The 13376-nt window shown below is 59.2% G+C and overlaps 2 protein-coding genes across 3 annotated transcripts in view; both read right to left on the bottom strand.

The window, feature by feature from the left end:
- Positions 1-3872: 3872 nt before the first annotated feature.
- Positions 3873-5025, bottom strand: ANKRD63 (ankyrin repeat domain 63). The gene is given in 3 exon segments (XM_017867855.1): positions 3873-4363; positions 4366-4401; positions 4404-5025. Coding segments are annotated over 3 exon segments (1149 nt in total).
- A 5345-nt stretch (positions 5026-10370) lies between these two features.
- PLCB2 (phospholipase C beta 2) overlaps positions 10371-13376 on the bottom strand; it is a 12304-nt gene continuing 9298 nt past the window's right edge. For both annotated transcript variants that reach the window (XM_017867870.1, XM_017867880.1), the window contains exons 20-24: positions 13218-13294; positions 13034-13129; positions 12474-12531; positions 11758-11844; positions 10371-11408 (exon numbers count right to left, since the gene is read on the bottom strand). In XM_017867870.1, coding sequence (XP_017723359.1) covers positions 11205-11408; positions 11758-11844; positions 12474-12531; positions 13034-13129; positions 13218-13294 — 522 coding nt within the window. In that variant the 3' untranslated portion in view covers positions 10371-11204. The remainder of the gene's footprint in view (positions 11409-11757; positions 11845-12473; positions 12532-13033; positions 13130-13217; positions 13295-13376) is intronic.

Here is a 13376-nt window from a genome sequence, read left to right as displayed (position 1 = left end):
TTGGGCTTCCTGTGTCTCTGGGAGTGGAGACCGGCCGTCTTGGAGGGGGGGCCGCCTGTGGTGGGTGAATCTCGTGGAGCCTCCCCTCCTCCCCCACGTGAGCTCTCCAGCAGCCAGGCCACAGAACACCCAACTTCCCTGGTGACCTGTGGGCCGGAAAGGAAGGCAGAGAGGAAGGGAAACAGGAAGTGAACGGCCCTTGGGAATGAAGGCGATGAAAAATAGACGGGGCTACTTCCCCAGGGGAGAAGAGCCCACGAGGAAAGCCAGGGCCCTGCGCTGCGTTTGCTAAGGGTGGCCACAGTGGCTGACGACCACCCTACGTGTCGGCTTCTCCCATCCTCTGCGGCGCCTCACCCCCACCCCGGACCTCCAGCCGTCCACAGGAAGTGGTCTGAAACTGCTTCCAGTGGGAGAGCAGTCCCTGTCTCACTCCTCAGTACTGAGGCAGATGGTGTGGAGTTGAGAAAGAACGGAGCGGAGCCTGGAAACCAGGGAGCCTGGGCTCTCGTCCTGGGGGTGGGGAGGTGGATACAATTATCTTGCGATTTCCAGCTCCCACATGGATTCCCGCACTTCCTTCCTGAGATCTCCCACTGCCCAGGGTTCAGGAGCAAGCCAGGAGCAAGAAACCATGCAGCCTTTCTTTCACTTCCCAGTGCATTCACACCGACAGGTGCCCTGGTGCTGCGGTCAGGCCCGGCCCCGCCACCCAGCTCAGCAGAAGCAGCACCTGTGACTTACCTTCAGGAGCCAGCACAGTGGGACGGGCAGGGCAGAGGCTCACTAAGGCAGGGGCCTCCATAGGAGGCAAGGGCTCAGTCCATCTCTCCAAAGGGAGCCGAGGGTCAGGAGTGCTTGATAAGGCAAAGAGAGGCCAGTTCTCGCAACGGAATAATACTGGATTTATTAACTATTCTTTGAGTTCTAACAGTCCTTCCACCACACAATATCACTCTGAAAGGGTGTGCGTATGTCCCACAGCTCACACACAGACCGCTTCTGATCTTAGGGTACCGAGCGCTAGCATCCTGGGTGACTCTTCACAATGACAAAAGCAACAAGAATTGGAAAAGCAAAAGATTTAGAAAAGTCTCTTCTGAAGGTAGAGATTGCTAGAGAGGACCCAGCCTCAACACCCTGGGGCTGACAAAGGGAGTTCAGGGGAGAAAACTGTGGAAGTTCTGCATGGAGCCGGGCCTGGGAAGGAGTCTGTACGGACAGCAAGGCAGTCAGACACACGATGCAGTTGTTTAGGAACGTCACTTTCTACCACCAAGCTCTTGGCAGCTCCACAGAGAAGAGCCCTCATGGTGGTTTATCCAGTCAAGAGGGCCCAGGGTGACATTCAACCAGAAAGCCGCATATCAGAGATACTGGAAAGATTACGGCACCTCTGATACAATGTGGAACCCAGACTTCATGCTGTTGAGCCAAAATACTTGCATTCCTACACCACTAAAAACGTCATTAAAATGCAACACAGTTGAAAAGGGAGTACATGAGCAAGCAACGGTCAGAAAGCAGCAGTTTGCACTCGGGGTGTCCAGTGGTCCCCACCCCTCTCCCTGATCAAGGACTTTTCAGGCACTCGGTATTGTGCACCCACCACCCAGACAGGGGGACTGAGGAGAGGCAGATGTTTTGGGAGAAGAGGGGAGGGAGAGGGCAGAATACCTCAGAAACCAAAGCAAGTATCAGAAAAAAACTGCATAATCGGCAGGCCCCAAGGGAAGGGTTGGCAGCTCCGACTTTTCGGAAGAGAGCAGTAGCTCTCAGGACACGCAGCCTTAACTTGGAAGATTTAACTTGGGGTCCTTAGTGAAGGGTCTGGGCTCCTGCTACTTTCAATACGAGTGTTTTGTTCATTGTTCCCTCGCTTCACTGCTGTGAAGTGACTTCAAGTATCCGGATTTAATATTCAACAAGAGGAAGAGGATTCCACGATAAATGCACATGGAGGAAGAAGTACACAGGTGTGATCCCAAAGAAAACCAGGTGTCTGAGCTCCGAGCCGCGGCCCAGCGGGGAGGGCCCAACGCTGCCACCAGGGGGCACCAGAGATCACGTCCAGTGCGCCGGCCTGCGTGGCCTAGCGGATGGGGGCAGCGGGGTGCAAGGACTGGGTAGGTGTCCTGACACCTGCACGAGGCCCACTCCTGGCCCCCCACCCCTCACCGCCAGGCCCAGCAGTATCTCGGCACAGTCATTCTCGCTCTGGGCAGTTCCCTGGGAGTTACTGGCGAGAAACCGTCCATACTGTAAAGGCAAACAGATCGACGTCTTGCAAAGACCCCACTGCAGGCAGGTGCAAAGGCTTCAAGTTCCACCCTCAGGGTTCACAAAAGAGCCCCACCTGCCGCCTCCCCGTGGGCCCGGCGCACTGACACACGTGCTAGCACTTCCGCAGGGTCCTAGCGCACGCGCCCCGCCGGACCCCCGCCCCCAACCCCGCCGCCTCGCTAGGCTAGCACGGGGCAGAGGGGTGGAGGCGAGCAGGCAGGGGACAATGTCAGGAAAGGGACTCTGACTCACTCATCTGCCCAGTAATAAACCTGGGCCGGCCTGCTTCCCACGCGGTGGGACCAATGCAGGAGTCCCGGGTCTCTACCTACAAGCATCGATCATCCGCCCTGCCCTCCATTAACGGCCCAGCGAGAAGCAGGAGCCGTTTAACAGGCCCCTTCCAGCTCTCGCCAGAGTTTGATGTAATTTAAACCTGGGCCTGCGGCTCGTGTGGGCTCCCGACTCCCGCGCGCCGCCGTTTCACGTCGCAAACACTTCAGTCAATTATCCCCCTCGCGGAGCTTCTATTTAAAGAGATATTGTCAGGCTCTTAAGCCTCGGAATCAGACCCGCTGCTTTCTGCTTCATATACAAAGGCTTAAAACACGAGTTCTTTGAGGATTGGAAGAAATACAATTAAGCACAGCCTTCGCAACCGTTCCACCCCGCGGGAGCACCCACGTGCGGGACGGGGGAGCTGGGAGACGGGGAAGCGCTCAGTCCTTTCCTTTTCAGGCCTCTGTGAGCCAGCGGAAAGAGGGCTTGGGCCTCCAGGGGTGAGGTGTTGAACCTCGATGATGGAATTCAAATGCATCCGAGCTGAAGAGCGGGCTGGCTCAGGAGCCCGGATTTGGCCTGGGTAGGGGTTGTGTGGAGCAGTGACCCCACATTATCAATGAAGCTGAATCCTGGGGCAGAGACAGAGGGAGCTGGCGTTACCCAGGAGCTGATTCAAGGGACAATTGGTGTTCAACACTAGGGACTCTCCCACTCCCAAAATATGCTTTCATTGTCTTGAGGCAGGAGTTTCTACCCTAGAAAAACAAAACAGCCAGACCCCTTCCTCCTCAACCCTCCAGTCCAGAAAGGCTCTAGGGCCCCCTCGGTCCTTTCCTTCTCCCACACTTCGAGGGAAAGGAGACTTTGGTAGTTTGTGGGATTATTCTCAGCATCAGTAGGCAGAGAGTGGGGAGGCTGGGTCTTGATTCTCCAAGGTGGACCCTTCTATTTGCCTGGCTGCCCGGGTGTTAGGAAACCCAGCGAGGGGAGGGGGCCGGAGAGGAGCGACAGGTGGCTAGGCAGACCCAGGACTGAACCTGAGGGCTGGGGAGGGGGAATCCACCTTCCTGGCTGTAGCCTACGGAACCAGTCAATCGACACCTCTAGACCTAGGCCGGGAATACCGAGGAACACAAAAAAGATGGAGGTCCCTTAGGGCTGGTGGAGGTCTCGCCTTGGCAGGGAGGCAGGTTCCAAAATGGGCTGCGGGGGGCGGCTGCCGAAAAGGTGAGGGACCTATAAGGAAGAAATACCAGTGGAGTAGAAACGGGAGGGTGGGGGAAGCAGGCCTCGGGCCTTGGCGCCGTTTACCGTTGAGCACGCAGCACCACAGCCTCGGTGCCCGCCTGCCAAGGGTTCGGCCCAGGCACCGAGACAGGCAGAGCGTTGGCCTCTAACTCCGGGCCACTCTCGGGCCCTGGCGCCTCCCCGACCAGGCTGGGGATATCTGGGGCTGTGGAGCGTCGGCGCAAACCCAGGCGGCCGGAGCCGGGGCCGCCCTCCGGATGGGGGCTGAGGCCAATGGGTGCTTGCACTAAGGTTGGGGCCGCTCCCTCCAGCACCTCCTGTGAGCGCCACCGCCCAGTCCCCGAAGACTGGGGCGAGTTTGGTAGGGCCATCAGGGCCCCAGCCCGCAGGCGGGCCGCCTCCTCCTCGGTCACCGCACCCAGCGCCAGGCTCATGCTCCGGCCCAGCTCGGGCCGTTCACTGCCCTGCGCCCGGTGCCGGCCCGAATTCTTGCCGCCAGCGCCCGCGCCATGGGGCCCGAGGCGAGCCGGGCCGCGCGCTCGCGCAAAGCCGCCAGGAGAGGCCGCGGGAGGCGGCGGGGGCTGGGTGTCGACGCTCGGGGCTGGGCGCGGGGGGGTCGGGGCGCCAGGGGGGACTATCGGAGTTGGAGCCCCGGGCCGCGGCTGCGGCGGCAGCGCGGCCCCAGGGCCCGGTGAGGGCCTGCACACAGGTCCCATGGCCGCGGGAGGCAGCCAGTTGCAGCGCGGTGAGCCCCGCACGGTTGGTGCGGTCGAGGCGCAGGCCTAGGCGGCGGAAGGACCGCACCAGGAACTCGAGCACTGCCCCGTGGCCGCAGGCCGCCGCCCACATCACCGGGCTGTTGCCCGCAGAGTCGGCCGCCTCGGGGTCACCACTGAACTGCACCAGCAGCTGCACGGCGTCCAGGTGGCCTCGCTCGCACGCCAGGCTGAGTGCGGTGCGGCCGCGCTCGTCCCGCAGGTTCACGGCAGCACCCTGCTCAAGCAGCAGCCGCACGAAGCGCGCGCGCAGAGCGGGGTCCGGCAGCCCCACGGCCACCATGAGCGGCGTACGGCCCTGCTCCGCGCGGCAGTCGATGATGCTGCGGTCCAGCGCATCCAACACGAAGCGGGCCAAGTGCACTTTGCCCGCCTGCATGGCCTCCAGGAAGGTGCGCGTCCCCGCTCGGGGACACAGGTCCTTGGGTTTGAGCATGGCCCCGACCGCCGCGCCCGGGCAGCCTGGCACCTCCGCACGGGGGCGCCCCTGTTCTCGCGCCCCGCGGGGCACCGGCCTCCGCCCGCGCTCTGATACCTCTCCCTCCGCGCGTGGGCGGCTGCAGCCGACGGTCCCGAGGTTCCTACTCCGGTGTCCCGGAGGCTCCGACTGCCCCGGAGGCTCCGACTGCCCCGCCGCTGCTGGGCCGTACGCCTGGCGTCTCGCCGCTCCTTCCCCGGGCCTCCCGCCTGGAGGTGTTGATTGCTCGCTACTCCGGGCTCCGCTCCTGGCCCGCCACCAAACGTCGGCAGCCGAGGCTCGACCCTCTCCCGGCTCTCCCGCCGCTTTCCCCGTGTCCGGCGCCCCTCAGTCCTCGTGGTTTGGAGCCGTGCCACTCACCCGCACCCAGGGCAGCCCCCGCTCCCCCGCAGCGACGGTGGCGCCCGCCGTGCACGCCTGCCTCCAGCCCTGGCGGGGCGCGCCGCTCCTCAAGCTGCTGGCGCCGTTCCTCCGCCTCCTCCCCTCTCGCGGGGGCCGGGCCACGCCGGGGCGCTTGCTCCTTTCTTGGGGGGCTCGGCGGCGTGGGAGCTGCCGCCCGCCTAGATACCTGACTTTATAGCCTTGGGGGTCTCCATGGCAATGGCTGCCCTGGAAGCCGACTGCCCCGTCAGGGCAGAGACGGACGGGGCGGGGGAGACCGCTCCTGACCCCCACCCCTTCGTGGCCCACGAAGTCGGGGAGCGGCTCCTCCTCCGCGCTCCGCTGGGAATGCGGCGGCGGTTGCGGGGCGGGGCGGGGCTGCTCGCCGGGGCCACATGCACCCGACCGGGCCAATCCCAAAGTTGCAGTCTTCTCTCCCCGCCCTCCGCCCCCACCCGAGTCCGTGCCCTCGGCTCCTTAGAAACTGGCGGGAGCTCGGGCTCGTCGGGGAAGACTGAGAGCTGCCCCCAGCAGTCCAGGGTGAAAGGAAATGGGACCCCATGAGCGCAGAACTGGACCACGCGCGAGCTAGGGGTGGCAGCGAAAGGCGGATGAGGAGTAACTTGGGGGAGGGGGTATACGTGCCGCGGGTTGGGGGCGCTCAGCCTGGCTGGAAACTGCTACTCGAAGTGCAGAGAATCACGCACTCACACACAATTGTTCCTCCCGCACACGCTCCGTGGAACGAGAGGTGGGGGCCGAGTGCACTCTCCAATTTCAGACGTCTCCAACCCCGACAACGCACCCGCGTGTCAACTCCCGGTGGCTGCCGAGCGGGCAGAGTGTAGACGCCCAAACCAGGAAGGGGCTCCTTAGGACCCGGGAGTGCCGCGGGCATGTTAGGAGTTCCCTGGCGCCGCCACCCTGGAAAGAGCTAGGGACCCACGCGAGGTTGCCTGCCCCTCGCTTCTCCCTTGAGCACAAAACAACCCCCAGGCCACAGGGTTCTGGCTCTGACCACGGGCTGGCCCCTAAGGACAGGAGGCGAGCACAAGTTCCATTTGCTGTAAGATGCTTAGAGAAACCACTGCATCTCCTCTCCCTCCGGCCAGCAGGTCCCCCTCGGTCCTGGAGGAGGGGGATGATACACAAGCCTGGGCGGAGCGGAGTTAGGGCGCATCAGAGCCCGGGTGTGGGTGGTGGGGGGGGAGTGAGTAGGGTTGGAATGGATATTTGTAAAGGAGTGAAGCAGGTATCAGCTGCAGAATTGACTGAGACTTTTCATGAGCCGCACATTTTGTTGCCGGCAGCGGTAAGAGAGAGGCAGAAGCTCGGTTCTGGATGCGAGACGTTCCCCCTCTTAAGAAGACAACACTGGGACTTAAAAAGTGGACGTTGTCATCTGAGGGCTGAATACATCTGCTAAATACCTACCAACACAGTCCTTGGATGAAAAGATGGAGTTGTGGGGAGGAGAGGGCTCTGGGGCCTTCTAAAGATGGGACTTCGAGGATGTGCGGGATCTGGGCTATTTCCAAGGAAGGAATCCCAGGCCGGGCGCAGTGGCTCACGCTTGTAATCCCAACACTTTGGGAGGCCAAGACGGGCGGATCACGAGTTCAAGGGATGGAGACCATCCTGGCCAACATGGTGAAACCCCGTCTCTACTAAAAATACAAAAATTACCTGGGCGTGGTGGCACGCGCCTGCAGTCCCAGCTACTTGGGAGGCTGAGGCAGGAGAATCGCTTGAACCTGGAAGGCGGAGGTTGCAGTGAGCCAAGATCACACTACTGCACTCCAGCCTGGGTGACACAGCGAGACTCTGTCTCAAAAAAAAAAAAAAAAAAAAAAGGAAGTAATTCCAAACGGGTTCTGGAGGCAAAGACTTGGAAGCAGGATAAACCTTCAGGGGACACTATTGAGGGCTGCTTTAAGGGGTCCCTTCCTATCAGAGACGGGAAATAAGGAAAGAATGATGGTGTTCTCAGCCTGAGCAGATGAGCTCAGATGAGCAAAGCTCATCTCCTCAGCTTTGCAGTAGGAGATGCCTGGGGAAAGGTACTGGGCATAGATGGGCGTGGCAAGTGGGCTCATGGCCCTGCACCCTGAGCCCCTTGCCTCTCTCCAGCTCCCAGGCTCCAGTGATGTCTATCTTGAATTTGGCGCCCAGGCCGTGGAGCAGAGGCTCCCACTCCCCTCTGTCACGTGAGGAGCATGTGATGTGTACCTGCACCCACTATGAAGCCCCCCTTTTCTCTTTTTGCGTTTGTTAAGCCTTTGGTCAGGGCTCTGCCAGTTTTCTTTCCTGGTGTCATAGAAAGGCCACAGATCTGACATCAGCGTTAAGTCCCAGCTTAAAGGCATTTACTAGCATTGTGGCTCCAAGCCTGCATATTCTCAGCTGCAAAATGAGACTGATAAATACCAGCCTTGCCTGCTTTACACGAGAACAAGTTAGAGAGTGTCAGGGAAAGAGCTGCATAGTTATTTCAATTTTTTTTGTTTTGTTTTGTTTTTTCTAGAACTGCATAGTTATTTAGAGTGCAACCCTCAAAGCTGCTCCCGCCCCCAGAGCTAGGGCCCCCTTCTGGGGTGGCCCCAGGAATGGGTACAGACTCTCCACCCCCGATAACTGGGCAGGAATGCTCTCCTTCTTTACTCAGCAGAAGAAAGGCTTTTCTTCCCTTTATGACTCAACTTCTCTTTTCAGCAGTGTGAGGGAAATTGCTTTCTTCCCTTCTATTTCCAAGGTCAGAGGCGGGAGCAACCCTGGGACCTGCGTGTGGCCCGCCAGCCTGATGAGCCATGACTCGCACCCCCAGGTGGAGGAGAGAAACAGTAGAAACCCCGAATGGGCACTTTCTTGGTCCTGAAGAGCCCCCCTCCCTGAGACAACTGAGCTTCATTTCTGTCCCTGTTCCCCGTGGCAGATTGAGACAGTTCCAGAGAAGAAGAGTTGGGGCAGAAAGTGCTGTGCTGGGTACCCTTTGGAAGGAGCAGTTGGTTCCCATGGCAGGAAGGGGGTGGTGGTGCCAGGTCTCGAGCCCTGGAGCCTTTGCTCTGACTTCCCTGTGGGCTCAGTATGTTCTGAACAGAAAAGAAACAGCAAAGCTGAAAAAAAGCTGAGACTTTGCTGCAGAGCACAGAGGCACCAACAGCCGGAATTAGAAGCTGTCGCTTAGGGAGCTGAAGGCTGACAGGAGATGGAGCCCAGGCAGGCAGGGGGCAGGCAGACACGTCATACTCACCTCCCCTCTTCTCCCCTCCCATCCCACCGGCTGGGCCTGTCCCCCCAGCAGGCCTCAGGCTGGCAAAAGGGCTCCCTCCCCAAGATGCCTCAGTGTGGTCTGTCACTGTGTCTGCAACTGCCTCCTTTCTGGGCCCCTTCTTTCCTCAAGTGTCACCAGCCCCCTCACACTGTCACGTTGCACCAGCTTGGCAGGGTTGGGCCTGGTGCACGTGTCTGGGAGATCCCGAGGGCTGCTCAGGGGATGCAGGGGGTGGGGTGAGTCAGCAGGGGACTTGAGTCTGAGTCAGCAATGGGATTGGGAAAAGGGTAGAGACCCTTCTCTTTGTGCAAAAGATGAAACTGAGGCATGAGGGGTGAAAGAGAGCCTTGCCCCAGTCCCATAGATACATAGCAGTGATGGAACCCAGGTGTCCTTCACCTGCCCCAGTACCCCAAGGGAGGGCATCAGCTCTTCCTCTGTACATCCCCTGCAGCAAGAGACTAATTCATCTCCAAGGCCCAGAGATGGCATTTGCCCAAGGGGCACCTTGCCTTTTTGGGAGGAAAGCAGGGAGGCGGGTATCCAGGCCTGGCCACATGGGAAGGCCCCAGTCTGCTCTGCAGAGGCGTCTCCAGGGGCAGAATTGCATCGCCTTCCCCATTCCTGGGCTACCCAGCTCCAAACTGGGAGCCCAGAGACTCTGCATGACCTGGCCCAGAGGCGAGGGGAAGGCAGCTTTTCCTTCTTCTGAACAGTCATCAGCAAAATCTGGGGGCTGCCCAGTGGGCTCCACTGAGCTCTGGCTCTGGCCCACATGTACATGCCTGGGTCAGTGAGTTCCTCTAGGCCTGAATCCTCACCTTTACACCCCAGTGCCTGGCAGAAAGGTTGAACATAGGGCACTGCCCTGGGGTGTAGGTGGTCTGCCCCAGTGTATCCAGTCTGTAGTGATGTAGCGAGCAGGCTGATCAATGCTAGGCCTTAGTCCAGTAAATGATCAGGCCCCCTCACCTCACCCTACAGCCAGGGCCTGGTAGAATCCCAGAGGTCAGACTCCCAGAGGGATGGGATGGCAGGGTGGGGGCAGGAGGACCTGTTTACCTTCCAGAGGAACAGGTGCTCACAGCTAATGGCATCTGCTGTAACTCTAATAAGAAGACAACCTCTTCCCAGAATCAACCCCCTCTGCCTCTCCTAAGACAGTGCCTATCCCTATTTGGGATATGGGATCATGTCATCGGTGCAGTGAGTGGCTGCCCACCAGCCCCTCTACAACAAGTTTTGAGGTCAACCAAAGCTGCCATAGGGGCCTGAGCATCCAACCACTCTGTCTTCCTAAAGGGGCCTAGATTGCCTAAAAGTTTGGAGTTCCCCCAAAATAGGGGACATCTTTGTACTCAGCTCTTCTGCTCCAACCCTGAGAGTGGAAACAATGAAGGGCCACATCTGTGTGGGGCAAAGAGGGGTGACATAATTTTCCAGTGATCGTGGCATCAGGGCCAGCAGAAGGGGAAATGAATCCTCTTCAAGCCCAGAGGCAGGGCCGTTTCACTGGACTCTGGACAGGACCTCACCCTGGGTTCAGCTCCCAAGAGAATTTTTTTCCCCAGCCTGTTTCATTTCAGGGGCACTCCACTACCCTGCTCCCCATTTCCTACCTGTAGAATAGAGACCAAGCTTAAGCAGGAAACACTGGGATGAGGTTCTTTAATAAGAGCAGGAAGGAGAAAAATAAATAAACCTCATAAATTCAGGAGAGCAAATGATGCCGACGTCAGGCAGGCAGCCTGAGAGGGGTACATGCTAGGAAGAGTCTGCCCCCAGGCCTAGGAAGAGGGGCGAGCCAGGTTCAGGGTAGAAGAGCACCCGAGAGGCCACTGCCCCTCGTGACTCAGCCAAGCAGGGTGGAGGCAGCTTTTCCATTTCAGCCTCTGGTTCTGGACAGGCAGAGGGGAGGGGAGGGCCCTCAGCCGGGGAGTGGCCGTCCCCAGGGAGCTGTGAGGTAGTGCCAGGCTCTGCCTCAAGGAGTGGACAAGGCCAACTCAGGGCAGGCCTGATGGGGCCTGGAAGCCTGGCAGAGCTGCTAACATTGGGGCAGGAGGGTTTGGGGCTAGAGTGGAGGTTCCAGGTGGGTGGGTCCAACCCTCCAGGTGAGGAAACTGAGCCCAGAGTGGGGTACCACTGGTTGCTCAATAGAAAAGGCAGAGCGGGGCCAGGACCCCACTTTCTGCCTCCCAGTCCATAGTCTTTTGCCTTCAACAAATATATGACACTTATCTAGAGATGTGGGGGTAGGAAGTCAGCTTGAGAAGACTTCTAGGCCCCAGAGAGGCCCTGCTGTGAGGGTGCCTAAGTCCTGTCTCGGCCTCTGGCCTGGCTGTTGAGGAGGGGGCTGCAGCGTCCAAGGCAGCCATAGCTTCCCACAGCCTCAGAAGGCCGGGGCTCCTTTTTCCTGGGGGAATAGAGCCACATCCCAGAGAAGGGGCTGAACATCCTTGCTAAATATCCCACTGGGATGGGGGCATCAAAGGCGGCTCTCCTGGGCATCTGCCTTTGCTATGACTGGGTCCCGCTCACACAGCTCTGAGGGGCACTCGCAGTCCCTCTCAGGCTTGTCCTTGGTCTCAGAGGGAAAGCAGGTCCTGAAGCAGGCCCTCACCGACTCCTTCACCTCTGCCTCCAGACCCTTCATCCTGGCCTCATACTCTGCCAGCGCCTCCTTCTGGAACTGTGGAGACAGCAAGGACCCCTGCCTGGCTCAGGAGGGCCCCCTGTCCACCCTCGCTCCCTGGACAGTGGGAAAAGGAGATGCCCAATATCCATGTTCGGAGCTCCTAGGAGACTGGGGTGAGAGGCGGGGTGGGGGAGTGGTGGAGCCCATCAGGAGCCTGTCAAGAAAGGGATCCCAGCCAGGCAGAGATCTGCAGAGCTGCCTCATTTGAAAGGGCCTCGGGACCCCACAGTGAAGGATGATGGCCCCTTCCCTGCCCTCTGACCGGCAGCTCCCTGGGGCAGGGCCCCTTTACACCCCAGAACCCATTCAGTTCTGCTGGGGGCCCCAGTAGTGAACCTGTTACCTGCTTTTCCATCTCCCGTATCTGTTCCAGGCAAGCAGCCTGCTTCTCTTCCAGCTTCTCCTGGTGCTTCTCCAAGTTCTCTGTCATCTGGGTGGGAGTGGATGGCAGAGAATCAGGACAGCACAGACGGGCAAGCTGGGTCAGAATCCAGCTGTAATCCCAGCTAACTAGTTGTAAGACCTTGGGCAAATTCCTTAACATTTAGGTAGTTTTTTAAATTTGTAAGATAAGGATAGCAGCACCTGTCTCACTGGACTGTAAAAGATTATACAAGACAGCTCATGTGAGGCACCTGGCAGAGTGCCTGGCACAGGTCAGGACCCAGTAGGTGGCAGCTCTGTTCTGTGGTTAATCCCCAGGGGAGCTTCAGGTCCATTCTCTCTTCTAACTCCTTGGCACCTCAGGAAGCCTCCTCACTCGCTCTTCATCCCCCGACCCTTGCCAGTCCCAGCCTCCCTGGCCCTGATACGGGCGTTAGCCCATACCATTTCCACACATGAGAACTGGCCAGAGACAGACCCCTTCAGGCTGGTACCCCAACCTCCATACACAGGCCAGAACCCCAGGATGTCCCCTTCCACCCCAGCTGCATGGACAGTGCTGGACAGTGCATCTCCTAAGGGCAAAGTCAGGGCCTGGGGCCACCCCTTCCCACTCGTGAAGAGAGATTGTGTGTGTGTGTGTGTGTGTTTAGGAAGAACACAGCCCTTACACACCTGCTTGATCACCTGCACCACTTCCTGGATGTGGGAGTTGTTAATCTCTCTCTTCAACCTGTTGGTGTAATTGGAGTTTTAGAAAAGGGAGAAAAGCCCTAGGGAGAGTGGGGTAACATGCAGTCTACGCAGGGTGCAGGCAAATGAGAAATCCAACATAGGGCAGGAAGCAGCTGGGGGCAGGCGTGGGGACCCAAGGAGTATGTAGGGGCCACTGGGAGTCATGGGGCCCTCTGAGGGAACCATTTCCCCACCAAAACCCGCTGTCCTTTAAGGCTTCCGTGGGAAACAGTGACACTACAGTGGACAGGCTGCGGTCCCAAGGCCTCAGCTCCCTCCCTGCAGGCTCGGCTGCCTCCAGGGCTCTGCCCCTGTAGTGTCCGCCTCCGTGTTTTGTCTGAGGAGGACACTCTGATCAAAGGTGACAGGTGGGATCCGCTTTTTGGAGAACCAGGGGACAGGTGAATCTTTGGGAAGTGAGTCAGGATCCACTTGTAGAGAGGCCCCTTTCCACCTGAAGTGGGGTCTGCCCAGCCCTGGGCCTCCCCTCCAGGGCTCACCTCTCCTGGGCCATCTTATCTGTGGTGACTTTGGTCATGCCCTGGATCTGCTCCAGTCTCTTGGTCTCCAGCTTTTTCTTCATCTCTTTGGTGTCGCTGCAGAGAGACAGGCATGAAGGAGCTGTTTTGGGCGGCCGAGCCCTTGCTGGGAGGTGAGGCAGGTGTGGGAGGGAGGCAGTCGTACATCTCCGCCATCTCCTTCAGGGCCTTCAGCTCTGCCGCCTGTTTCTCTCTGGCCAGCTCCATCATTTTGGAGATTTGCTGCAGGGAGAGGAAGCAGGTTTGGCGAGAAGCCCTTTGTTGTGCAAAGGGAGTTCAGGGTAGGGGGGGTGTCGGTGGGAGG

Source organism: Rhinopithecus bieti, unplaced genomic scaffold (genome assembly GCF_001698545.2).
Source record: "Rhinopithecus bieti isolate Rb0 unplaced genomic scaffold, ASM169854v2 scaffold_115, whole genome shotgun sequence".
Classification (NCBI taxonomy): Eukaryota; Metazoa; Chordata; class Mammalia; order Primates; family Cercopithecidae; genus Rhinopithecus; species Rhinopithecus bieti.
This window is presented reverse-complemented; position numbering and strand designations above follow the sequence as displayed.